This window comes from Heloderma suspectum, chromosome 3 (genome assembly GCF_057233095.1).
Source record: "Heloderma suspectum isolate Gila_16-S chromosome 3, 16-S_ref, whole genome shotgun sequence".
Lineage (NCBI taxonomy): Eukaryota > Metazoa > Chordata > Lepidosauria > Squamata > Helodermatidae > Heloderma > Heloderma suspectum.
The window spans coordinates 186,216,555-186,243,037 of NC_139460.1; the positions used below are offsets into that span (position 1 = coordinate 186,216,555).

At 44.7% G+C, this 26,483-nt stretch overlaps 1 protein-coding gene and 1 long non-coding RNA gene across 8 annotated transcripts in view; one reads left to right on the forward strand and one right to left on the reverse strand.

Moving 5' to 3' along the window:
* Window positions 1-25,815, reverse strand: part of PPP3CB (protein phosphatase 3 catalytic subunit beta) — a 113,904-nt gene extending 88,089 nt beyond the window's left edge. For 4 of the 7 annotated variants that reach the window (XM_084841386.1, XM_084841384.1, XM_084841392.1 and 1 more), the window contains exon 1: window positions 966-1,206. In XM_084841386.1, the coding sequence (XP_084697512.1) occupies window positions 966-1,035 (70 nt within the window). In that variant the 5' untranslated portion in view covers window positions 1,036-1,206. Of the gene's footprint in view, window positions 1-965; window positions 1,207-24,780 lie in introns of those variants that run through there. The other 3 variants (XM_084841387.1, XM_084841389.1, XM_084841395.1) reach the window with 3 other exon arrangements.
* On the forward strand, window positions 993-23,672 carry LOC146350532 (uncharacterized). Its single transcript, XR_014788768.1, has 3 exons — window positions 993-1,418; window positions 1,871-2,813; window positions 7,215-23,672. It is a non-coding gene; the product is annotated as an uncharacterized LOC146350532 (long non-coding RNA).
* Window positions 25,816-26,483: the final 668 nt, after the last annotated feature.

Below are 26,483 nucleotides of genomic sequence, written 5' to 3' on the forward strand. Positions count from 1 at the left end.
GGACTCTAAGGAAGGCTGAGCGCCGAAGAATTGATGCTTTCGAACTGCGGTGCTGGAGAAGACTCTTACGAGTCCCCTGGTTTGCAAGGAGGTCAGATCAGTCAATCCTAAAGGAAATCAACCTTGACTGCTCATTGGAAGGACAGATACTGAAGCTGAAGCTCAAATATTTTGGCCACCTAATGCGAAGAGAAAACTCCCTGGAAAAGACCCTGATGCTGGGAAAGATTGATGGCAAAAGGAGAAGGGGACAGCAGAGGATGAGATGGCTAGGTAGCATCACCGATGCAATGAATATGGACTTGAGCACACTCCGGGAGAGAGCGCAGGACAGGAAGGCCTGGCGTGCTATGGTCCATGGGGTCACGAAGAGTCGGACACGACTTAACGACAGAACAACAATCCTTGATAAAGAGCAGTGACTCAATATGCAGTGGGGTCATAAGTACGTTCCAAGGAGCCTTTAGATATTTTCCTCCTCTCCCTCTCTCCATACAGGTGGCTTGTTTCTGTATTTGGAAAACCCAGCCTCAAATCTCTGCTCAGTCATGATCTACGAGTTCAATGGACAGCCTTGCCCAAGACTCGCTCTCTCAGCCTAACCTACCTCAGAGGGTTGTTGTTATGGGAACTGGCGTTGCAGAAAGAACATCATAAATGATCCGACTACATTCATTATTCAAACAAACGATAATCCCACCAGTGAATACTATCCAAACATACTGCAAGCACCATACAAACAAACAGACGTCAACAGAGTTCGCCCTCCCCTCCCACGCGCACCAGGCGCGGAGGAGAAACAAACGAGGGCGCACCGAAGGCGAGACGCCCCCCCCCCCCCCCAAGCAGGAACGAGCCCCGCCGCGTAGCCCCAGGCGAGGGAACTGACCGGCGGAGCGTAGGAGCGCCCAGCCCAGCGCCTGGAGGCGGGCCTAGAAAGCGGCTGGGCCCGGCCTGTCACTCACCCTTGACGGCCCGTTCACCGGTACCGCGAGGCGTCCCTAGAAGCGTCCGCGCCTCCTCCTTGCCAGACATGACCCGGGCAGCCGTGGCGGCGAGCGCTCCGTCGCCTCCCCCCGCGTGGCTAGCGCTCTCCTTCCGCCTCCGCAGGGCCTGGTCAGCACGAGGGGGCGGCAGCACATTAGGGTTGGCCACCAGGAGCCGGGGCCTGAAGCAACATGGCGGCGCAAGCGGCAGACTAGTCCCGAGGGGTGGGGGTTCGCCTCAGGACCGGCATGCATTGCCCTCGCACTCCCGCCACGCGGAGGCTTAAGGGGCGCCGCACAACTCCGGCTTGGCTTGGGAGTGGTGCAGCCAGCCTCCCGAATAAAAACAGCAACGGATCGATGCGGCCACATATGCGTAAAAACTCTTGCTCTAGGATGATGAGATCCTTCTAGAATTTTAGCTACCTACCGGTCAGTAAGAAGAAACTCGGAGACTAACAAAGGCACCCTCCCTATTTCTTTTGTATTATATATAATGTTCCATCTTATAATTGTAAACATTTGCAAGGCAGCTCACAAAAGTTAAAACGAAATACTAAAACTCTCAAGCATACAATGAAAGCAGCAGTAGAGCAAAATTGCAAGTAAAATAATCAGCATCAGATTAAACACTACAAGCCTGGCAAGTGAATAAATTAACTACGTGGACCAGCTGTCTTGAGGCATGTTAGTCTTGTGCCTAAGGCCTCCTTCACATCGGGCTTTTATCCTGAAATTCAGATTGCTCCTCCACGGAAGTTTGTGGGCTCTTTACACGCCGCCACGATCATTCAAGGCATCTCCTGCACTAAATGCCCTTTATTCCGTTTTTAAGAAATCCCAGATAATGAACTATCAAATTGCCCCTTTGTGTTCTGCTTCAGTTTCCTCCGTGAAAAGAAGAAAAGCAGCAAGAAGAGGAGCGAGATCAGAGACCTGCTCAGTCTCTGAAGGTCTCTCTAGTTAATCCCATGGGATCTGCTGGTTCAAAGGAACGCCCTGTTTCTGCCCTTCCCAAAGGTATCTGAGCATGTTTTATGTGCACACAGTATCGGAAGCAAATTTGTAAGTTTCTGGAAAGCTGGAATTTTTATACCCAAGGCAACCCCAATAAACAGTTTCCAACGGAAGGAACCTTTGGCATGGACAAAATTGTCCATCACAGAGGAGCCTTAGGAAGCTGGAGCAATGGAACACTTGACATCTAGTGGTCTGCATGTTTAATTGGTTAAAGGAGGCCTCCAAAAGAAAGACTAACTCCCAGCTAGTGTAGTAAAAATGTAACCTAAAAGCCATTGTATGTGTCTTAAGCAGCACATAGTACTGTAAAAGCTCCGCATGCCTGAAATGAGCAGACAGTAACCCTAAGATAAGGTTGCTAAGCAAACCGCTGGCAACCAATCAAAAGTAACACGCTGGCTGAGGAATGCAAGCTAAGTGATAAAACTGTAGCGCGGTGGTTGTCCAGGGTCGACTCTGCTTTGAGCGTGAGCTCCTTTGTCGAACTGTTTGCAAACAATAAAATCGAGTTGGACCCAGCCTGAAGTTGACTCTCCTCTTTGGGGCAAATTGGACTAGCCTCCAGGGGGCAAAACTAGCATTTTGAGCAACAAACTGGCGAGCAGCCAGGCGTCCTTTGGACCACCCTGGGGTCAAACGACAGAACCGGCAAAGGTGCCTGTGGGGTGCGCCGGACCGCCTTTGAGGTCTGCCACGGCACCAGAGAACGGGGGTCGGGACACCCAGGAGGTTAAAGGCGTGGACTCCATTGATTGAGTCAACCAGGCTGAACGGGTCTGAAGAGACGGCACTAGGGTGCTGGGCAGAGTAAGTACTTGATTTCCCTTCTGTCTTTCTGTTTGAGTTGCCTTCGGAGCGTCTGAGGTTTGTCAGACTCTGTGTAAACGTCTGAGGTTTGTCAGACTCCGTGTCAGTGTCGGAGGTTTGTCAGGCTCCGTGTATGGTTTCAAATAGAGGTAGGCACAATGGGGGCGGGTAGCTCCCGTTTAAAAAGCTCTGCCACTCCCTTGGGATGCATGCTAAAGAACTTTAGCAAAGTCAAGCGTCTGAGGTTTGTCAGACTCCGTGTACTAAGATGTCGAAAGGCAAGCTGGTTACACTCTGTCAATTGGAATGGCCAGCATTTGGAATTAGTTGGCCAGACATAGGATCCTTTGGTGTAAATCTTGTAAATGCTGTATATAAAAATGTGGTGAATAATGGGCAATGGGATCAATTCGCCTATATTGATGGTTGGTTGAATTGGTGCGGAAAGAATCCCCCTTAGTTACAGAAGTGTAAATGTGTAAATGTGTTACTGGCAAAGGACCACAGGGGCAAGAGACCCCGGGTGGTGTCTAAATCAAGTAGTAAGAGATAAATTTGCCTCAGGGAAAGTGAGGTTATCAGCATTTGGATGAGTGCCAACCAAAATCCATTGAAGGCGAGAAAAGGTTGAATATAAAGTTCAATATTGTAAAGTCATGATGGTATGCTCCGAGGTGAAGCCCAAAGCCCCTGTTCTCCCCGATTCAAGCCCCGCGGGAGGAGCTTGAAGACTGGGAGACCCTGCCCGAGGTGCCCTGAGCTCCCCCCGGTCTTATTCGGTCTGTTAGGTTGGGAGGAGAGGTTGTTGGGGGAGGGAGGGGGCCCTCCAGAGACAGTTTGTCTGCCACCGTATCCAAGTTTGTTAGAAGAAGCAAAAGCAGTTGAAAAACGTTGCAACTTCTGAAGAAAGAGATTTGTTTGACGTCTTAAAGACTGTGGCAAAATCAAGAAACAAAGACAGAGCAAGTTCTTAAAATATCAGGGTCTGTGTGAGCTTATCTCTGTCAGCCTACTCAGAGCAGAGCCAAGGGGGACTTGCCTAACCCCCCTTCGCCGTGGCTGGTTTAGCCTTAGCAAGCAGAGAGGCTGGAAGGTGTCTGTGAGGACCTGACAGAAGAGTGAGATTTGCAAAAAAAAACAAGAAAAGCATCACAGCTGGAAAGCTGAGCAGCACTGCTCTGTTCTTATCTGTGGAGGAATCTAGAAGAGGTGTAAGGTTACACCTTCCCCATTCGAACTGATGAAGAGACACAAAGCTTTTGTTAAAAACATCCCTTCTTTATGGCCCAAAGCCTTCTTTGTTAGAGGCACTCTGCACATGGACTGGAACTTTAGACAGTTAAAGACTTGCCATAAAAAGTACTGTGAGGCTTGTCATAGCCTTAAACTCCCGTTGTTGTAAATTGTGTGTTTGTTTGTGATCAGCTCAGTGTACAGTTTGATTTGTGATTTCAACACTCAGATAAAAAGCTGCATTTGACTAAAAGAACTGGGTATATTTAGCCTTGAGAAGAGAAGACTGAGAGGAGATCTGATAGCACTCTTCAAGTACTTAAAAGGTTGTCCCAGAGAGGAAGGCCAGGATCTCTTCTCAATCATCCCAGAGTGCAGGACACGGAATAATGGGCTCAAGTGACAGGAAGCTGGATTCCGGCTGAACATCAGGAGAAACGTCCTAACTGTTAGAGCAATACGACAATGGAACCAATTACCTGGGGAGGTGGTGGGCTGTCCCACCCTGGAGGCATTCAAGACGAGGCTGGACAGCCATCTGTCAGGGATGCTCTGATTTGGATTCCTGCACTGGGCTAGGGGTTGGACTCGATGGCCTTGTAAGCCCCTTCCAACCCTACTATTCTATGATTCTATGATTTCCAAGGCTTTGATTTCATTTACCCTAATGAAGCATACAGATACAAATTGCTAGAGATTCATAGACTACAAAGGAAACAGCCTTCAAAAAGTTCAAAGAGAAACTACGATAGTTTCCCTTTAAAAAGGGGGGCAGCAAATTCTCTTAACTTAAGAGGTGAGAGAGAGAGAGTCCCCCACTCTCCCGTGATACTTCTAAGCCCAGCTGTGTTTCTGAAGCCTAAGAAAGTTCCTGCCCCATGTGTTCCAGCTCTTTCTCAAAATCTAAACTGTTCTGACGTTCCATTTGCTCAGAGGCAAACCTGACACTCTGCCAAAACTCATGCAGTGTGGAGTTGCCGATGCAAAAATGGTGGCTTGGAACTCTTTCCACATGTGAGAACACCCTTCCCTTGATTTTGATGGGCCCTGACCATGCAGTCAGAGGAGCAGTATAATGGTTAGATCTGCTCCACCATGCCCTACTATACAAAACAAATGTTTTCCAGTCATGGTGTTAGATTTTAATGATATGAAAAAGGTATAAAAAAAGGCAGAAGAAAGTAGCAGACAAAAAGGCTTAAAAAAGAAAGCTTATCCCAAATGTGTGTCGTTGAGATTAGTAAAAAGATCTAAGCAAGCGAGTCTCTGTCGAAGCAATGGCAAACAGCCTAACTTGCAGAAAAAACAGAGTTAAAACTGGTGCATAGCACAGAGAATTTGAAACATGATTTGCAGAACAGGCAAGCCAAAAGATAAGTGTGCCTGTTACAAGAAGGAGGCTATAGTAGCCATAAAAAGGGGTGAAGCCCCCGTATGAAACTTTAACAAAAATATTACCCACTAGAAGTGGACAATTAAAATAAAAAAGGCTTTTCTTAAATTGAAGCAAGCCTTAATATCACCGCCTGCTTTAGCCTTATCAGACCCCAGATCATGAAGTTTTTAGAGCTATGGTGCACATGAGAGCACATAAAAAAGTGCCATTCCTGGAAAAAGGAAAAGGCAATGCTGGCAGCCACCATGGGCGGAGATATAAACAGCAGCTTGAAAGCACAGAAGCAACCGGGGGGGGGGGGGGGGAGAAAAGGAAAGGGCCGACCGGGGCTCAATAAATGTGCGTATTGCCGAGAGAAGAGACATTGGAAGAAAGATTGTCCAGAGCTGAAAGAAAAGAGAAAAGAGACTCACCCTAAAGGCTGCCAAATGCTGGCAGGGTCCTCCAGTGGGGGGGAGTCTAGCTAAAGGGCCACCACCCTACGAACAAACGCTCGGGAGAATCCCAAGGTAAAAGTAAGGGTTGGTGGCGAGGACTGTAAAGCCCTAGTAGATACTGGAGCCACATTTTCTATGATCCCTGTGAAGCCCCCCAGCAAGAGAAAGTGGAAAGCATGTAACTATAAAAGAAATTAAAGGGAAAAAAAACAAACTAAATTGCCCATGTGTAAGCCCCTCCTCACGAAGACTGGAAATAACATACTGGAACATGTGCCTTTGTAGTTTCATCTGCATACCTGGTTGCCCTCTTGGGGCGGGACTTGTTAACAAAACTGCAAGCTAAAATCTTCTTCAGTGATAATCAGATTGTAGTACAGCTGCCAGCAATGCAGGGCTCAAATTATCGAATGGCCCTTCAAGCAATCAAGATTGTGTCAGAGGCCAAAGGGACTGAAATTTTAAAGAATGTTAATCCATGTGTGTGGGCAGACAGAACCCCTGCCCGACCAAATGCATAACACAAATTAAAATCTTCTTTAAAAAGGGAGAGCCCTGTGTGCGTAAGGCAGTATCCTCTGAAAAAAGCCACCTGTGCAGGCTTGAAGCCGCTCATTGAGAAGTTCAGAAATTATGGTTAGTTAATAAAGGGATCATCCCCCTTTAACACCCCGATTTTGAGTGCGCCCGAGGCAGATAGCACCTCCTTCAGGTTAGACCAAGACCTGAGAACAGTGGCTGACTGCCCTTTGTGCCTCAAAAATGATTCAAAAATGTTTGAGCCCCCAGCTCAAATGAGAAGTCGCCCATGCGCTTACTATCCTTTTCAGAGATTTCAAATTGACTTTTCAGAGTTGCCCCAGACTCATGGCTATCGGTACCTGCTAGTAATGATAAAAGCAATTGACTGCACTGCTCAGACAGTAGCCAAGATCCTGTTAAAAAGTAATCCCTAAGCTCTTGTTACCTAAAGAGAGTAAATCAAATCAGGGGCCCCATTTTGTTGGACAAGTGACGCAAGTAGTGGCCCAGGCATAACAAACTAACTAGAAGCTACACCCCCCTTAGAAACCTCAATCTACAAGTCAAGTTGAGAAGATGAACCGCACCTTAAAGACAATGCTCATTAAAATTTGTTTAAAGATTAAGTTGAAAGGCCACAGGCCTTGCCAATCACCTTGACTCGAGTATGGTGCGCCCCCAAGGGAAGTATTAAATTGACACCTTTTAAACATTCCATAAGTGCCCACCTCAGATATTACCTATGGCTGATAGCTTAAATGTGAATTTAAAAGTAAAAGTTTTAAGATTCAAGGTTATGTTACTGCTTTGCAGTCTGTTTTGTTTTCACAGGTTTGCGACACCGCACCAATCCTGGCCTTTAGATGCTCCAGTGCATAATCTCAATCCCAGCGATTGGGTGCTAATCCAGTCCTAGAAAGATGAACCACCTACCAAGAAGCAGAAGGGTCTGTTTCAGATCCTACTTACCACTCCCATTGCTATGAAAGTTGCCAAAGAAAAGAAGTGGATTCATCACACTGAATAAAGGCATCACCTGCACCAGAGAGGGTCACACCGGAAGCTGACCCACCTGAAGGTCATCGTTAGAATAATGAACCCCTGAAAGGACTCAAGTAGCTCTACAGAAAGGGGGCGCTCTCGTTTCAAGGGTTCCTGATGAACGGAACAAAACTGAGTTCCAAAAGTTCAAAAAAAAGTGTTTTTGTTGTCAACATTCTAGTAGCTAGAACAAAGGCGTCCTAGGCCTCACTTGCTGTTTAGAGAAAACCATCAATGCCACAGCAATAATAGTTTGCGCCTTTAAGTGCATAGTCCACCGCGGGACCAAAGAGAGTATAAATTTGAGAAAAGCCTTTTGAGGGGGGAATTGTAGTAAAAATGTAACCTAAAAGCCATTGTATGTGTCTTAAGCAGCACATAGTACTGTAAAAGCTGCGCATGCCTGAAATGAGCAGACAGTAACCCTAAGATAAGGTTGCTAAGCAAACCGCTGGCAACCAATCAAAAGTAACACGCTGGCTAAGGAATGCAAGCTAAGTGATAAAACTGTAGCGCGGAGGTTGCCCAGGGTCGACTCTGCTTTGAGCGTGAGCTCCTTTGTCGAACTGTTTGCAAACAATAAAATCGAGTTGGGCCCAGCCTGAAGTTGACTCTCCTCTTTGGGGCAAATTGGACTAGCCTCCAGGGGGCGAAACTAGCACTTTGTGCAACACTAGTGTCCTGGGAAGATTCTTGGGGGGAAAGTGGGGTGGGCGGGGGGGCAGGAGGAAAAATGCAAAGGAATGTAAGCTTAGATACCACTTGTTGCACTACCGATGACCGGTGCCCATGTTCCCTAGTTTTGGCTGATCTTAAGAGAAAGCAACCCCTTATCCCATGTAAAAGCAAACGAACTTAGTGGAGAAAAGGTCCTTTAGAATTCCGAAGATGAAGAAGACCTCTTCTTGTTTCAGTCCCATCAGGCTTAGAATAGGCAGGAAACAAAGCCAACCACAGGCTTTGCCAAGAGTAGCAGCACAGCCACAGCAAATTTTTGCAAGCCCTTAGATGCATGCTGAATTGTGTGCGATTGTAAAGTATTTTCCTAAACCAGCAAATCCCCAGAAATTTCAGGAAGAGTTTGTTTTAGTATGTGAAACCTAATATTCCGAGCTGGTCTGATCTGTATCAACTGTGTCAGCTTTTTACTACCCCATCTCAACCAAAGAAGTGGGCAAAAGCAGCATAATGAGACACTGCTGCCAGACCCCAGAAATCTCCCACCTACAGAAGCACATGTGCCTGTCAGATTATATGCAGGCAAATGGCTCAAGCCACAGCCACTGCTTTTACTCTTAAAGTGGACTGGGTAGCTGTTCAGAACTGCTAACAAAAAGGAGATGAAACTATACATTTACAGGGCCAAACTTGCTCAAGTCTTTAAAACAGTATTCAGGTGTTACAGGCCCTGTGTTACTGTCTAATCCAGTAGCCAAGTCCAGACACAGACAAAGGGATTCTTTTCAAAGCTTTATTCCTCTTTTACAACTTAACAACTCTACTGTTAGCAACTAGATATGAGCAGCAGAGTACCTATGCCCTAAGTTGGAACAGTTGGTCCCCGTTTGAAGGAGAATCACTGGCAGACCCTGAACTTATGGGGTAGGGAGAGTCCCACCCCTTTTCCCTTGGATCCTCTGGGCGCAACCGTTGTTTGCACGCCAACCGGGCACTACACCTCCTTTCCGCGCCCTCCATTTGGCGCTGCTCCCTGCATTGGTGTCGCACGTCCAGCAAATCTGCTTCCCGCGCTCTCTCACTCCCGGGACTGCTATCTATGCTAGGAATGCCGGTGGCAGGAATCCCTGCCAGCTGTTGGCCCTGGGAAGGATGAGCACACTCCTCTCCCAGGAGTGGCTGCTCTTCCTCAGAATCAGAACTACTCTGGGATTCTATGGGCTTATTGTCTACCCTGACAGTTGCTTATAACTTCCTCCTACAGAAAGTGGAGGAAGGAACTAGAGGATTGGCTATCCTTGACTTGATCCTATTCAGCAGAGATGACTTAGTGGATAAAGTGGCAGTTACAGGAACTCTGGGGGAAAGTGACCATGTTATACTTGAGTTCTTGGTTCTAAAGCCGGACAGCGCTGTATCAACTCCATCTGATACGGCGGCTGCGCCCCTTCCTTCCCGATCATCTGCTCCCATCGGTAGTACATGCCCTGGTCTCCTCTCGTTTAGACTACTGTAATGCACTCTACGTTGGGGTTACCCTTGAAGACAGGTCAGAAGCTGCAGCTGGTACAGAATGAGGCGGCTCGCCTGATTAAAGGCAGCTGCCGGCGAGATCACATCACTCCAGTGCTGAAGGAGTTGCACTGGTTACCAGTTGTTTTCCGGGCTAAATTCAAGGTGTTGGTCTTGACCTTTAAAACCCTATATGGTTCCGGCCCAGCCTATCTTAAGGAGCGCCTCCAGCAACACCAGACAGGCCGCTTAACAAGATCAGCCTCGGATGGCCTTCTCTCTGTCCCATCAGCCAGGACAGCTAGACTGGTGGGGACGAGGGAGAGGGCCTTTTCTGTGGTGGCCCCCACTCTGTGGAACTCCCTCCCTAGGGAACTCCGCGATGCCCCCTCTTTAATGAGCTTCCGCCATGCATTAAAAACGTGGTTGTTCAGGCAGGCATTTGGGGTGGGTTAGGGTATTTTAGAAAACGTTTTTATTGTAGAATTTTATTGTTTTAAACTGTTTTATTATATGCTTGTACATCGCCCAGTGTGGCTGGGTGACCAGCCAGATGGGCGATTAATAAATTTAATAATAAATAATAAATAAATAAAATAAAGGAAGCAAAAGCCGAGTGTAGCCAAACGCATACTCTGGATTTTAGGAAAGCCAATTTTAATAAATGCAGAACAATGATCAATAAGGTCCCATGGTAAGCGACTCTAACTAGAAAAGGAGTCCGAGATGGGTGAGAGTTTTTAAAAAAGGAAATTCTGAAGGCACACTTACGAACAATTCCAACAAGAAAGAAAGGGGGAAGACAACAGAAGAAGTCAATGTGGCTTCACAAAAAGCTTAGAGATGACCTGAAAACAAAAAAGGACACTTACAGGAAGTGGAAGGAAGGCCCAGCTACAAAGGAACAGTACAGGCAGGTAGCACAGAATTGCAGGGATGGCATCAGGAAGGCTAAAGCTGAGAAGGAGCTGAGGCTAGCGAGGGATGCTAAAACCTTTCTTCAGATATGTGCAGAGTAAAAGACAGAGGAAAGAAATGGTAGTTCAACTATTAAATAAGGATGGCAAAATGATAACAGATGACAAGGAAAAGGCAGAAGTGCTCAATTCCTACTTTGGCTCAGTCTTCTCCCAAAAGAGGGTCTATGACTCCCCCTGGCAAAGGCGCAGTACAGGCTGAAGGGGCAGGATTGCAGCTTGAGATTGATAGGCATAAGGTCAAGGAACACCTAATTACTTTGAGTTCAAATCTCCCCTGCCAAGTGAACTGCATCGTAGCGTAATAAAGGAAATGGCAGAAGAACTCTCAGAACCACTGTCTATTCTCTTTGAGAAATCATGGAGAACGGGGGAAGTGCCAGATGACTGGAGGAGGGCTAATGTTGTCCCTATCTTCAAAAAGGATAAAAAGGAGGAACCTGGGAACTACAGACCAGTCAGTCTGACATCAATCCCTGGGAACATTCTGGAGCAGATTTTAAACCAACATGGATTTGTCAAGAACAAATCCTGCCAGACTAATCTGATCTCAGTTTTTGAACAGGTCACCTCCCTTGTGGACTGTGGGAATGTTGTGGACATAATATACCTCGACTTCAGCAAAGCTTTGGACAAAGTGCCCCATGATCTCCTGATGAGCAAACTAGTTGAAAGTGGGCTGGATGAAACAATGATCAGGTGGATGGATCCACAGTTGGCTACAGGATCGGACTCCAAGAGTGCTTATCAATGGGATCTTCTCAAACTGGGGAGAGGTACTGAGTGGGGTACTGCAGGGCTCAGTCCTGGGCCTGGTGCTCTTCAACATTTATATTAATGACTTGGAGGAGGAGGTGCGGGGAATGCTGATCAAATTTGCAGATGACACAATTTTGGGTGTGAAAGCTAATACCTTGGAAGACAGAAACACAATTCAAAGTGATCTGGATAGGCCAGAGCGCTGGGCAGGAAACAACAGAGTGAAATTTAACAGGGATAAATGCCAAGTTCTGCACCTAGGAAAAAGAAACCAAATGCACATTTACAAGATGGGCAATACTTGGCTCAACAATACTACAAGCGAGAAGGGTCTTGGAATTGTGGTAGATCAACAATGTGATGTGGCTGCAAAAAAGGCAAATGCTATTTTGGGCTGCATTCATAGAAGTATAGCTTCCAAATCCCGTGAAGTACTAGTTCCTCTCTACTTAGCACTGGTTAGACCTCATCTGGAGTACTGTGTCCAGTTCTGGGCACCACATTTTAAGAAGGATGCAAACAAACTGGAGGAGGAGGGCAACAAAGATGATCAGGAGACTGGAAACAAAAGCCCTATGAAGAAAGACTGGAAGAACTGGGCATGCTTAGCCTTGAGAAGAGAAGACTGAGGGGAGATATGATAGTGCTCTTCAAGTACTTGAAAGGCTGTCACAGAGAGGAAGGCCAGCATCTCTTCTCAATCATGCCAGAGTGCAGGACATGGAATAATGGGCTCAAGTTACAGGAAGACAGATTCTGGCTGAACATCAGGAAAAACTTCCTGACCTACGACAATGGAACCAATGACCTAGGGAGGTAGTGGGCTCTCCCACACTGGAGGCATTCTAAACAAATGGTCCACCTACTCAGATGCGAAACAACAAAGCCAATAGGGTTTTTTTTAACACCTTTTTCCTTTGTTTTGTCTGCATCAAATTACAGGGGAACAGGCTATTCTTGCCCCTGTTTTGCCCCTTTCTGATTGTGGTCAGGTAAATAGACAAACCGCTTCCTTTTTAGTTGACACCAGTGCTTCAATGTCTGTCTTTCAGCCTTCTGTTTTTAACAGCCTGATTCAATAACAAATAAAACTGTTCCAGCTGTAAGCTTTTTAGTCAGCCTATTGCTCTCCCTGTTATACAGCCCCTCTCTATATTATTTGAGCCTTTGTCTGTTGAACATTCTTTTCTGTTGTCCTCTACTGCTCCAAGGTCTAACCTGCAAACCTGTTTAAGTCCTTATTCTTTAGTCCTCTGATGTTGAAAATGCTTTTTTAACTCTAAAGCAAGCTCTAGCAGCCACCCCTGCTCTCACGCTGCCAGTTATTTAAACTTTTCATTTTGTTTTGCTAGGAATGAGATAGATGTGCCCTTGCTGTTTTCACCCAATGGGTCTAAACAACGTTCTATTGTCTATTTCAGTGTCTCTCTCGATCCAGTTGCTCGAGTTTTTTCTCCCTCTTTTTGTGTAATTAAAGCTGCAGCTCGAGTGGTTTGAGCAGTCTGAAAATATTGTTCTTTATTCACCCTTAAAGCTCATAGTCCCTCACGCTGTGGAATCTCTCCTTTTACACTTTAAAAATCAGTATCCTTCTAGTGCCAGGTTGATGTGTTATGAAATCTTATTGCTTTCTGTGCCTCGTATTTCTGTTCGTTGTTGTAGTTCTCTAGACCCCACTACTCTTCTCCCTCTTCAAGATGAAGATAAACCTCATGATTGTGTTGCCTTAATGTCTTTGTTTATGAGATCTAGACTTGTTCTTTGACACTCTGGTTTTAAATCCTAATCTGATTCTCTTTGTAGATGGTTCATGTCAGAGAGCCACTGATGAGACTTTGGTTTCTGATTATGCTGTTGTAACTCGCTAAGAGTGCCTTGAATCAGCTCCTTTCCCTCATGTCTGCTTTGCTGAAGTAGCTCATGTCCTTGCTCATGCTTGCTACATAGCTGAAACCAAAACCGTCAATATTTATACTGACTCCCGTTATGCTTTTGGCATTGTTCATGATTTTGTTTAACTGTGCGAACAGTGTGAGTTTTTTACTTTTTCTTACTCAGTTATAAAAAACTGGTCCTTATGTTGTATCTCTTTTGTATGCTCTATTGTTGCCTGCTTGCCTTGATATCAAAAAAATGAGAAGGTCATTCCAAAGCCTCCACTCAGGAAGCTAAAGGTAACTCTGTGGCTGATCGCCATGCTAAACTGGCTGCCCTATCTGCTCCACAGCCCAGTAAGCGAACAGTGTTACCCACTTAAGGCCAGAGACTGGGTCTACATAAAGAAAATCCACTTTAGAACCATGGCAAGAAAGATAATACCAGTTCCTGCTGGTCTCCCACACTGCAGTCAAGCTAGCAGGACAGGAGTAGACTCCTGGATACACATTTCCCAGTGTAAACGCACACCTGCACCAAGGCCACTGATCCACCCCCTCAAGAAATGACCTCAAGTGACAGAGACAGGGCTCTCAAATGGAGTGACACAAGGCTGTCCAGCCCAGAAGCTGACGAAATTGCTGACCCAACTGGAGATTTCAGGATCCAGATCTGCAGGGCAGGTACTGGCAATCCTACCCCTGAAGCAGACAAAAGCAAGATGCAGACAGCTAATCCCAAGACTGTCAAACCAAGTGGAGACTCAAAAGACTTAGAAGATTTTATGCTTTTAAGTGAACTGATGACTGAAGGTTACACAACTGAAGAAATTTGTAATAACGCACTGATTAAACAGGCCAAAAATTAGTCCAGATAATGTGTTCCCTCATCCCGCAATACCACGAGACTTTGTATGATATACTCCCAAAAGGAGGGAGACAGTTTTGCTTGTTTTTGTTTTGTCATCATGTCCCAATACATGCTGGAGGAAGTTTAGACTTCTCCTTGTTTGCATCCTAGTGGCTACTTTGCGGTTCATTGGTGCCATCAAAGGGCCATAATAATGCCAAGCCACTCCAAAGAGACAAGTAAGGTTCCACCCTGCTGGCAGAGTTGTAAAAGGCCAGGCGTGAGCCTAGCACTAGCTGGCAGAAGACAAAGAAAAGCCATATATGTGGACCAAGTGGACATGGTTGATTGTTATGGGTCACATAACAACTAGCCTAACAACATAAAAATCAAATACCTATGTATGAAAGACTCAAGCTATGGTGAATGCTTTGGAAATTCCTAATTTTTATAAGGAGCCTCGTGTGGCGCAGAGTGGTAGGTGGCAGTATTGCAACGGAAACTCTCCCCATGACCTGAGTTTGATCCCAGCGGAAGCCGGGTCCCAGGTAGCCGGCTCAGGTCGACTCAGCCTTCCATCCTTCCGAGGTCGGTAAAATGAGTACCCAGCTTGCTGGGGGAAAGGTAGTCACGACTGGGGAAGGCAATGGCAAACCACCCCGCTATAGTCTGCCATGAAAACGCCAGCGAAAGCGGCGTCCCTCTAGGAGTCAGCAATGACTTGGTGCTTGCACAGGAGGAACCTTTCCTTAGTGTAAAATTATTTGAAACCTTTTGTGATCAATGAGAGAGAGGCTCAGTGGTTATGTGATAATCTTCTGACCAGTTTTGAACCTTGCCTGCTTAATAATGTGAAGGAGAAGTCATGAGTTACCTAGAAAGCTTTGAAAGACCGAACCCTAAAGGTAATACAAAATAGTTGTCATTGCCTGTATGTAACCATTACACAGAAGGTCTGCTGGCAAGTTTTGATATGTGAAAACCCCCACCCTCATGCAAATGCAATGTCACCTTTGTGAAAATAACAAAGATTTGCATATACCATACAGTATGAGCTTAGATGGATGCAACCAGCTTGAAAAAGGCAAAATTGTAGCTTAGGCTCAACTTTGTGTGTTTACCAGAAAGAAAGATGTCTTTAAACAAGAGAATGCAAGTAAAACCGAATGTTTGTTGAGAGATGGTGTATGTGATGAAAATGGGATTTTAAAATGGTTAAAGCAAGTGTAAACTTTTGCTGAAAGTCCCCAGTGAGAAGCAAGTAGACAGATGTATGTGGAGTTGCAGGTAGAAAGACTCAAAGGGGGAAAGTGTGGAGGGCATCAAGTTGGGGGAAGCTGGAGTAGAACCTTATGGAGGAGTGGGGAAAAGGACTAGAAAGTGTATAGTGACAGAAGCGAGAACTAAAGTCTCTCTCAAAACCAGAGTGTGATAAAAATGTTGCAAAGCATGGTGAACTAATGAAGGCCGAGAGAGAACTGCACAGAGTGTAAGAGGAGTTGCTTTGTATGTAGAACTGATAACCACAAATTGTTGATGAGACAAGATGTCCCCTAAACTGGAAAATTTCAATTTAGTGAGTTGCTTAAGAATATGTGTTTTTGTTCCACAGATAAACTTGTCTACAAGAAGTGTATACTGAATCGCTTCTGTTAAGGAAATATCCAAGGCAGTTTAGGTTGAACAGTCAGAAATTTATTAAAGCACATCTCGGCCGTCGGAGAAACAGACGAAACTGTGTCTCTCCCAAATGAAAGAAACAGGATCCATTTATACAGACTGAAAGTTGGAGAACAAAGAAAACACACTATGCATGCTCAATTAGTACTCAGCAACAGTCTTATCAGCACAGTGGCCTTCTTATCTTTAGGGATGAGTTACTTTGGTGTACAGGAATTTCTTGCTTATGAGCAAGTTACAATTACCTTCTCATAGTCAGACACACACAAACACACGCACACTCAATCCCATTAGGCACCTTGCCTGAACCAAACTACTTACAAGGCCTAGTCAGGCCTACTTTCACAGTCCCCCCTTTGAGCCTATCAGGCTCACCATCTATGTTTGTATTGTTATCAGTTGTTCAGTCTCCTTACTTCTCTCTTTTTCTTCTTTTTACATTTCTCTTTGTATTCTACTGACCATCTGGCGCAGTTCAGCTTTATGTATAGTTTCAGTAAGGAATTTGATACAACATTTAATCAAAGTGATGATCACATGGAACAAAACAATATAAGCAACAATTATGCTTATTACATTGCACATCTTGCTAGGTGGCTGTTTCTGGTAGATCTAGGTAATAAGATTTAATCATTTTAGTCTGATTTAGTGGGATTTGAATCATTGGTGTGCTTCTATGGGCATGGACTGGCACATGGTTGCAGATCTAGCAAATGGATATATTTAAGTCCACTTGAATTTGGTTCACTACTTTCAGGAAAGTGTTCTTTGATTTCATGCAACCGAAGATGTTGAGCAGGATGCAGGTGGGCCACATCATGAAAATGTGCCTCTGGTGGAGGCTGAGACAACTCTTTCTTCAGTAGCAGGAGCTAGGCTCACTGCTAGGTTTATGCTCATCTCTCCAGCAAGTGCTTGGCTCACTACTGGTCCTTTAGAGGTGGCTATTTTGTAATCCAGAGGAGGCCAAAGTGCCAGAAGTCTAAGAAGATCTCACGTGATAGCAGGAAAAAGGGCAACAAGCCAGTACCACGATGGCCACCAGAGATGTTCTTCTCTTTCAGGTCCAAAATGACTCAAAGGACTGATGAACTCTGTGTTAGGGCACATCCAGCGTTCTCTGGTTCTGGGGTATGTCATCTCCAGGGGGCAACACTTTCTTGCAGTAGGATGCAGGGTTCCAGGCAGGCTGTCTTTGCAGCTTTATGGTGGTGTGGGTGGTCAACAGCACCGGATGGGATCTTTTCCCATGAGGCCTAAGGGAAGACCTCTTCTGATGGACTTTGATGTAGACTCAATCTCTAGGCTACAGGTTGTGACACTGTATCGTAGGAATGTCTGGAAGCACCTTTTCAACCTGTGAATGGAAAGCTTTCGCACACTTCATTAATGCTTGGCAATAGTTCAACACAGTCTCATCACTTAAGTGCAAGTTAGTAAGATGTTCTTTAATAGGTGCTGAAGATGGGAGTCTCATGGGTCTTCCTGTAAGGATCTCATGGGGACTGAGTCCAGTCTGTCAGTGCAAAGTGGCACATATGCTCAGCAGGGCCAAAGTTAGAGCATCACGCCATTTAAGTCCAGTTTTAGCACAGATTTTGGTTAATTTGTTCTACAAGACTCCATTCTTTTTTTTTTCTACTAGGTCTGCTGGCTGGGGATGGTAGGGGCACTGGAAATGCTGTTGAATTTGCAGAGCTTTGTACATACAACTACTAATACATATTTAAAAGAACATTTCTTCATTTGAATGAAATCTATTTGTATGTTAAAAGAGAGCTTACATGTCTCAACTTTCTTCGGGGCTGATTATCTGAGCAGATGGTGCACTTTCTCTCAGAACAGATAACAGGCTAATTCACTCAGGATTTTATAGAGCAAGTCTCAGTAAGTTAGAAAACTGTCAGAAAGTATACACACTGCTGCCCCCCTCCCCCTTCACCAAGGCCTTTTTCTTTTGGCAGCAAAATAAAATTTTTACAGTACAGAAAGCATTCTGTATCAGTTAGAAGGTACAGAGAGTGAAGAGTGATTATGATGGATTGTTTTAGCATCTGTTAGTAGCAAAAAAAACACGTGGTTTTCACTGTATGTGAATACAGCAATGAGAACAAACTTTAAAATCATGAAAATTGCTAACTTCCTAGCAAATCAGCATACCTGTGCTATTGATTACTGCATTATTAGCGCATATGATTCTGGGCAAATTCACACCTGACTGCTTGCCAGTCTTCTGAAACTAAATCTAATACACTCTCTCCTTGAATTTTCACAGATTCTATATGCAGTTGTTTATTAAACAATTAAAACAAATTATTTATCATTAAGCTTGCTAGACTACATACAAAGCAAAAAGACAAAGCAAGAAAATAACAACTAACACAACAATGGGACAATGCACAACACATAGGATTTCAAATCCACTGTTACCTCAGTGTACAAATATATCTCACCGGTGACTTTCAATAAAAGTTTATGCTTACTTAGACCACTTTAAAATCTCATTCTCATCTCGACAGTATACCCTTCATGGATCACTGCCTTGTTGTGGCGAAGGGGCTTGCGTAACTCAGTGAAGCCATAAGCTATGCCATGCAGGACCACCCAAGACGGACAGATTATGGTGGAGAGTTCTGACAAAATGTGGTCCACTGGAGAAGGAAATGGCAACCCGCTCCAGTATTCTTGCCAAGAAAACCCCATGGAACGTATCACAAGGCTAAAAGATATGACGCTGGAAGATGAGCCCCTTAGGTTGGAAGGTGTCCAGTATACTACTGGGGAAGAACAGAGGGAATTTCCAAGTAGCGCCAGAAAGAGTGAAGCGGCTCGGCCAAAGCCAAAAGGACACTCAGCTGTGGATGTGTCTGGTGGTGAAAAGAAAGTCCAATGCTGTAAACAACAATATTGTTTAGGAACCTGGAATGTAAGATCAATAAATCAAGGTAAGCTGGAGGTGGTCAAACATGAGATGGCAAGATTGAACATCAACATCTTGGGAATCAGCGAACTAAAACAGACAGGCATGGGTGAATTTAATTCAGGTGACCATCATATCTACTACTGTGGGCAAGAATCCCTTAGAAGAAATGGAGTAGCGCTCATAGAAAACAAAAGGGTGGGAAAAGCAGTACTGGGGTACAATCTCAAAAACAATAGAATGATCTCAGTATGAATCCAAGGCAAACCATTCAACATCACAGCAATTCAAGTCTATGCCCCAACCACTGAGGCTGAAGTAGCTGAGGTTGATTGGTTCTATGAAGACCTACAACACCTTCTAGAACTAACACCAAAAAAAGATATCCTCTTCATCATAGGGGATTGGAATGCCAAAGTAGGAAGTCAAGAAATCACCGGGATAACAGGCAAGCATGGCCTTGGTGTACAAAATGAAGCAGAACAAAGGCTAATAGAGTTTTGCCAAGAGAACACGCTGATCATAGCAAACTCTCTTTTCCAACAGCACAAGACGCGACTCTACACATGGACATCACCAGATGGTCAATATCGAAATCAGATTGATTATGTATTTTGAAGCCAAAGATGGAGAAGCTCCATACAGTCAGTAAAAACAAGACCTGGAGCTGACTGTGGCTCAGATCATGAGCTTCTTACTGCAAAATTTCGGCTTAAATTGACAAACATAGGGAAAACCACTAAACCATTCAGGTATGACCTAAATCATATCCCTTATGAAATACAGTGGAGGTGATGAATAGATTTAAGGGATTAGACCTGATAGACAGAGTGCTTGAGGAACTATGGACGGAGGTCCGTAACATTGTTCAGGAGGCAGCAACTCAATCCATCCCAAAGAAAAAGAAATGCAAGAAAGCAAAGTGGCAGTCTGACGAGGCTTTACAAGTAGCTGAGGAAAGAAGGGAAGCGAAAAGCAAGGGAGAAAGGGGAAGATATACCCAACTGAATGCAGATTTCCTGAGAATAGCAAGGAGAGGCAAGAAGGCCTTCTTAAATGAACAATGCAAAAAAAAAATCGAGGAAAACAACAGAATGGGAAAGACTAGAGATCTCTTCAAGAAAATCGGAGATATCAAGGGAACATTTTGTGCAAAGACGGGCATGATAAAGGACAAGGAAGGCAGGACCTAACAGAAGCAGATGAGATGAAGAAGAGGTGGAAAGAATACACAGAAGAACTATACAGGAAAGATCTGAATGTCCCTGATAGCCATGATAGTGCGGTCACTGAACTTGAGCCGGACATCCTAGAGAGTGAAGTCAAGTGGGCCTTAGGAAGCATTACTAACAACAAAGCTAGCGGAGATGACAGTATTCCAGTTGAGCTATTTAAAATCCTAAAAGATGATGTTGTTAAAGAGCTGCACCCAATATGCCAACAAATTTGGAACACTCAACAGTGGCCACAAGACTGGAAAAGGTCAGTTTACATTCCAATTCCAAAGAAGGGCAACGCCAAAGAGTGTTCAAACTACCGCACAATTGTGCTCATTTCACATGCCAGCAAGGTGATGCTCAAAATCCTACAAGCTAGGCTTCAGCAGTATGCGAACCGAGAACTACCGGAAGTACAAGCTGGGTTTCGAAGAGGCAGAGGAACTAGAGATCAAATCGCCAACATTCGCTGGATCATGGAGAAAGCAAGAGAATTCCAGAAAAACGTCTATTTCTGCTTCATCGACTACGCTAAAGCCTTTGATTGTGTGGATGACAACGAACTGTGGCAAATTCTTAAAGAGATGGGCATACCAGACCACCTTACCTGTCTCCTGAGAAACCTGTAAGAGGGTCAAGAAGCAACAGTAAGAACCGGACATGGAACAACCAATTGGTTCCAAATTGGAAAAGGAGTACGACAAGGCTGCGTATCGCCGCCCTGCTTATTTAACTTATATGCAGAGTACATAATGAGAAATGCCGGGTTGGATGAATCACAGGTCGGAATTAAGATTGCCGGGAGAATTATCAACAACCTCAGATACGCAGATGATACCACCCTAATGGCAGAAAGCGAAGAAGATCTAAAGAGCCTCTTGTTGAGAGTGAAAGAGGAGAGTGCAAAAGCTGGTTTGAAACTCAACATTAAAAAAACGAAGATCATGGCATCTGGCCCCATCACTTCCTGGCATATAGAAGGGGAAGAAATGGAAACAGTGACAGATTTTATTTTCTTGGGCTCCAAGATCACCGCAGACGGTGAGTGTAGCCATGAAATTAAAAGACACTTGGGAGGAAAGCTATGGCAAACCTAGACAGCATAGTAAGAAGCAGAGACATCGCCTTGTCGACAAAGATTCGTATAATCAGAACTATGGTTTTCCCAGTAGCAACGTATGGCTGTGAGAGCTGGACTATAAGGAAGGCTGAGCGCTGAAGAATCGATGCTTTCGAACTGTGGTGCTGGAGAAGACTGCTTCAAGTTCCCTGGTTTGCAAGGAGGTCAAATCAGTCAATCCTAAAGGAAATCAACCCTGACTGCTCATTGGAAGGACAGATGAAGATGAAGCTCAAATATTTCGGCCACTTAATGCGAAGAGAAAACTCCCTGGAAAAGACCCTGATGTTGGGAAAGATTGAAGGCAAAAGGAGAAGGGGACGGCAGAGGATGTGATGGCTAGTGTCAGGGTGGACACTGAGCCCATAGAATCCCAAAGTAGTTCTGATTCTGAGGAAGAGCAGTCGCTCCTGGGAGAGCAGTCGCTCCTCTTTTCCAGGGCCAACAGCTGACGGAGATTCCTCCCACCAGCATTCCTAGCTTAGATAGCAGTCCCAGGAGTGACAGAGCGCAGATAGCAGACTTGGTGGACACGCGACGCCGACGCAGAGAGCGGCGCCAAATGGAGGGCGCAGAAAGGAGGCGTAGTGCCCGGTTGGCACGCAAACAACGGCTGCACCCAGAGGATCCAAGGGAAAAGGGGAGGGATTCTCCCTAGTCCTTAAGTTCAGGGGTCTGCCAGTAATTCCCTTTCAAACGGGGACCAACTGTTCCATCTTAGGGCATAGGTACTGTGCTGCTCAGATCTAGTTGCAAACGGTAGAGTTGTTAAGTTGTAAAAGAAGAATAAAGCTTTGAAAGGAATCCCTTTGTCTGTGTCTGGACTTAGCTACTGGATTAGACTGAGAGAGGCCTCCAAGGAGCCCTTGACAGCTAGATAGCATCAGCGATGCAATGAATATGAACTTGTGCACACTCCGGGAGAGAGCGGAGGCCTGGAAGGCCTGGTGTGCTATGGTCCATGGGGTCACGAAGAGTCGGACATGGCTTAACGACTGAACAACAACAACAAATATATCTCACCGATGACTTTCAATAAAAGTTTACGCTTACTTAGACCACTTTAAAATCTCATTCTCATCTCGACAGCATCATTCTAGCACATGCAGCATCCTTCAACAAACATTCAGTTTAGCTTGCATTTTCTTTGTGAAGTAACATGTACTGCTACACACAGGAGGTTGAGCCTAAGCTACAATACATGTTCAAACACACTAGCTAATATGCGACCATACAGATGATCCTCAGCCAACACTCACTGTCCACTGCCGGTCACACATAGTCATTGCATCTTGATTTTTACATGGGAGAAGCTGCTGCTGCTGTAGCTTTTAGGTGGCATATAGGACAATCTGTCTAGCAGACCTAAGGGCTAGGCATTTGATGACTAAGAGGACTAAAAAGCTCCCACTCCCACATGGCAAAAACAATAGCCACAAACACAGATATAAGACATTTTCTCTAAAAGCAAAAACGAAGTTACTGAGTACATTGAATGCATTATCACATTTTTGCAACTTGCTTGATCTAAATCATTGTGGCACCTTCACCTCTTAGGGGATTGACTCAATCGACTCCATCCTTCTTATCTGCTACTACAAGGTGGGGAAGAAGGACCATGGGTGCTACCAGGTGGCCGTCCAGGGAGCGCCACAAATGGTCAGTGTACTGAGAACAACCAGCCAGTCTCCACTTTTTCAACATTTGGGCCTGATTTTGAAGTTGTACAACATCTTCAAAAGTTGCCATGGGAGACTGGCCCATCGCTGAAAGGAATAAGGCAGTAGCCCTAGAGAGGGCAAAAAGTTCTGCCACTTGAGCAGAAGTACAGTTAGGCAAAATAATTTGTTCTGTTCTAAATCATTGGCTCATCTGATAAGTCTGGACATGGCTTTGCAAGGTGCTCAGCCAGTTCTAAACAATCATACTTTCAGAAGGATCAGGTAGGTAGCAAAGAAGCAGGATTTAGAGTATAGAGTAATATGACTGATAGAAGCAAAATTTCATATCTGAAGAGGTGTGATTGAGGTAGGTGCTCAGTCTTTGTTTTAAGTAGAAGAGCTGCTACTGAGCGAGGTACACAAAGAGTTAAAGGAGAATTTTAACAATATTTTCAGAGGCTTGAACAAGGAGGGCAGCAACAGCAGAATCAAGGAAAATACTGTAGTGTGTTACTAGTTAGTTCTTATTTCTATGTTTTTAGGTAAACACACCAAGAGCACAAGAATTTTTTTATATAACAAAAGAGCCCAAGTTGTTTTAGAGCAGTGCTTGTTTTGGATCAGTGGAAGCAGATTCAGCTTCGGAAGACCAGGGAAGTGGCTCAGGAATATCTGAATATACTCTGTCCAGGAGCAAAGATAGTACAAGTACAACTAAGTTTACACAAAAGGTCTCTGGTCAATAGAAAGAAAAAGTTACAAACCTCTCGGCTGTCCCAGAAGTCCTGAGAAGGAGGGGGAGGAAGGGGAAGCCGCTTGGAGGCGTGAAGTGTTTCCATCAGCTGGCCAGGCTGGTGGGGACACTTATTTTTCTAATGCTCAACTTGGCTACAGAAAAGTGGCAGCAATGCTGGAATATTTTTTCAAAAATGTCTTTAGACAATCCATGTAGTCTGCTGTAGTCTCACTTTTGTTTTGCATACAATTGATTATCTTTTTTTTTTTTTTTAGCCTAATCAGTTTTCTGCAGCATCTGATGCGCACTTGGTCTAAAGTATTAAGATCAGCTGGTTCTTGGTTTGGCCAGTTTGCTTGTTCTTTTAATCTAGTGCACACTTCTTGGGGCAAAATAATTCACATGAGTTGGTTCATGCTAGCCCAGTTAGGATTTTAACAAGTGTTTGTAATTCTTCTCTAAATTTCTGTGGCTGTTCTCTGATGTTTCAAAATTTGACCTGGTCTTTCAGTTTTTCTTGGGATTCCTTAAGACTCCACTCCCCGGGACTTAGGTGACTTTTTTTTGACGTCTGAACATACCAATCAAAGAATGCATTCTCATTGACCCTGTGCCACCTTGGACCTCGAGATTCCAAGGCTCCCTTTAAATGTACAATTCTGTCCAAATCAAAGATCCCAACCAAGGGAAATTGTTTAGACAGGTCAAGTTCAATTTCCATTTGTCCAAAACTTGCAAGTCTTAGGTCCATAATTCCTGTACATGTACATTGAAGGCGTCCTTTTGGGGGCTATGGAATTTCTTTGGAAGAATCCAGCCCCATCCTCAATTCACACAGGAGCACACACACAGGAAAACAATCAGGACGTCTCCACAGGTTGCGAGAAACGAAAGGCACTGCCAAATTCCGAAGTACAGTCAGAGGCTGACTCCTACTGAATTGGAGGAACAATCAGTGACTCATGGTTTAGGGAGCTCATACCATGGCAGGGAGTGAAGGAAAGGTTGGGTCATTCACTGTAATCTCTGTTCATTTAGGAATTATTTATTCAGGAGGTCCGTGCCTTGTTGGCCAGCACATACCATGGAGGGAAGAAGGAAAACTCACTCATACAACATTCCAGCGACTATAATTTGCCCTGCTCCTTTTTTCCTCAATTCGCACAAGGCAACTCCCATTCACCTGATGCCATATCCCACGGACCTCTGTAACCCCCCCAAAACAAAACATAAACTTACTAAGTGCTTAAATTACTGTCTCTTTAAACGCGGTATCCAGTCAACCAAGGGAGAATCATCCCATGGGCAGCCTCACACTGAGACCCAGACTTAGAGATTTCAAAGAGTCTCTTACCTTGTTGTGCGCTTCTGGGACGTTCAGTGAATGGCTGTCCAAATTGGTTCAATTCTCAGCATTTGGGATCTGAGTCATGGCACCAAATTGTTAAGGAAATATCCTAAGTAGTTTAGGTTGAACTGTCAGAAATGTATTAAAGCACATCAGGGCCATGAGAGAGACAGATGAAACTGTGTCTCTCCCAAATGAAAGAAACAGGATCCATTTATACACACTGAAAGTTGGAGAACAAAGAAAACACTACACGTGCTTAGAAACCAATTAGTACTCAGCAACGGTCTTATCAGCACAGCAGCCTGTTTTAGGGATGAGTTACTTTGGTGTACAGGAATTTCTTGCTTATGAGCAAGTTGCAATTACCTTCTCATGGTCAGACACACACACTTGGTCCCATCAGGCACCTCGCCTGAACCAAACTACTTACAAGGCCTAGTCAGGCCTACTTTCACACTTCCTTTGCTTATGCTGTTGCTGTGTAGTTTTAATCTCTGAGCATGTGTAGATGTACTTATGTTCTTTAAAGCTCTGTCTTAGAAATACTGGTAAATCTGTATAATCTGTGCAAATAAAGCTAGTAGCAATAAAAGAATTAGAAAACAGCCAAGAAAAAGAAGCTGAAGTGCAAAAGCTTATGAGCATCAGAGTTTGAAACAATGGCTGGAGCATACTTTTCTGAGATGCTTGGCTAAAAGGAGGGAATTGTGGAAGAACATTCCAAGAGCCATTAACTAGGCCCACATTTGCTCTCACCCCACGCTTCACTAACCTTGCATGTGTTGCACAAATTATGCTTAAGTTCATTCCCTCTAGGAGGGGTATGCCAGTATCCCCTTAGAGACACACAGAACTCTGAGATTGAGTCCAACGCAGTTTTATTTGGCAGGAGACAAACAGGGCTGTTCGGGTGGATTCTTGCGGCTAACGCCACAAAGGAGAACCACACCCTAGATGTTTTTGGTACAGCTTATATACATTCAGTATAATGACCTCATTAGCTATGCGGGGTGGGCCACATAATATTCATGAACTTCATTAAGCATGCGTAGTTGGCATGTCTCTATGGCTGACCTGTCCTTGCAAGCTGGGCAGGAAGCAATCTAGCTGGAACTGGTTCTAACCAGCTGCAGGAGTGGCGGCTACTCAAGGGGCGGGGGGCTCCTCTGGCTGTACCTGATATGAAACAGACCGTTGCTGTTGGTGTCAACAAGGCAGTTGATAAGACTATCTTCCTCTGGGACTTTCCACTGTAGGAGGCTGCCTCAGATGGCTGCCAATACTTTAAGATGGTGCCTCTTCGGTTCTATCACATGTGCCAAAGTGCACTCAACAAAAGCAAGCAAACTAAGTGTCTGGGTGAAAGGAAGTATTGGGGTAAAAGGGGAAAATTTCAAGCCCCAAGTTTCAATGTCATCTGAAAAGTGGTTTTGCTATATTGTCTTTTGTTTTCTTTGAATAAAGATGTAAATGCTCAGAATAAGCTGTGAAGTTTTCTTCGACACACCTTAAAGACGAGTGCATTTATTTTGGCATAAGCTTTCATGGACGTTATCTGATGAAGTGGACAGTGTCCATGAAAGCTTATGCCAAGATAAGCTGTTAGTCTTCAAGGTGTCATAAGATTCTTTCCAATTTCTCTTCAAAAGGCAGTTCCATTTCCAATGCACTGGAGGTGTCTAATCTGGATAGGAGCAGGGCATGGA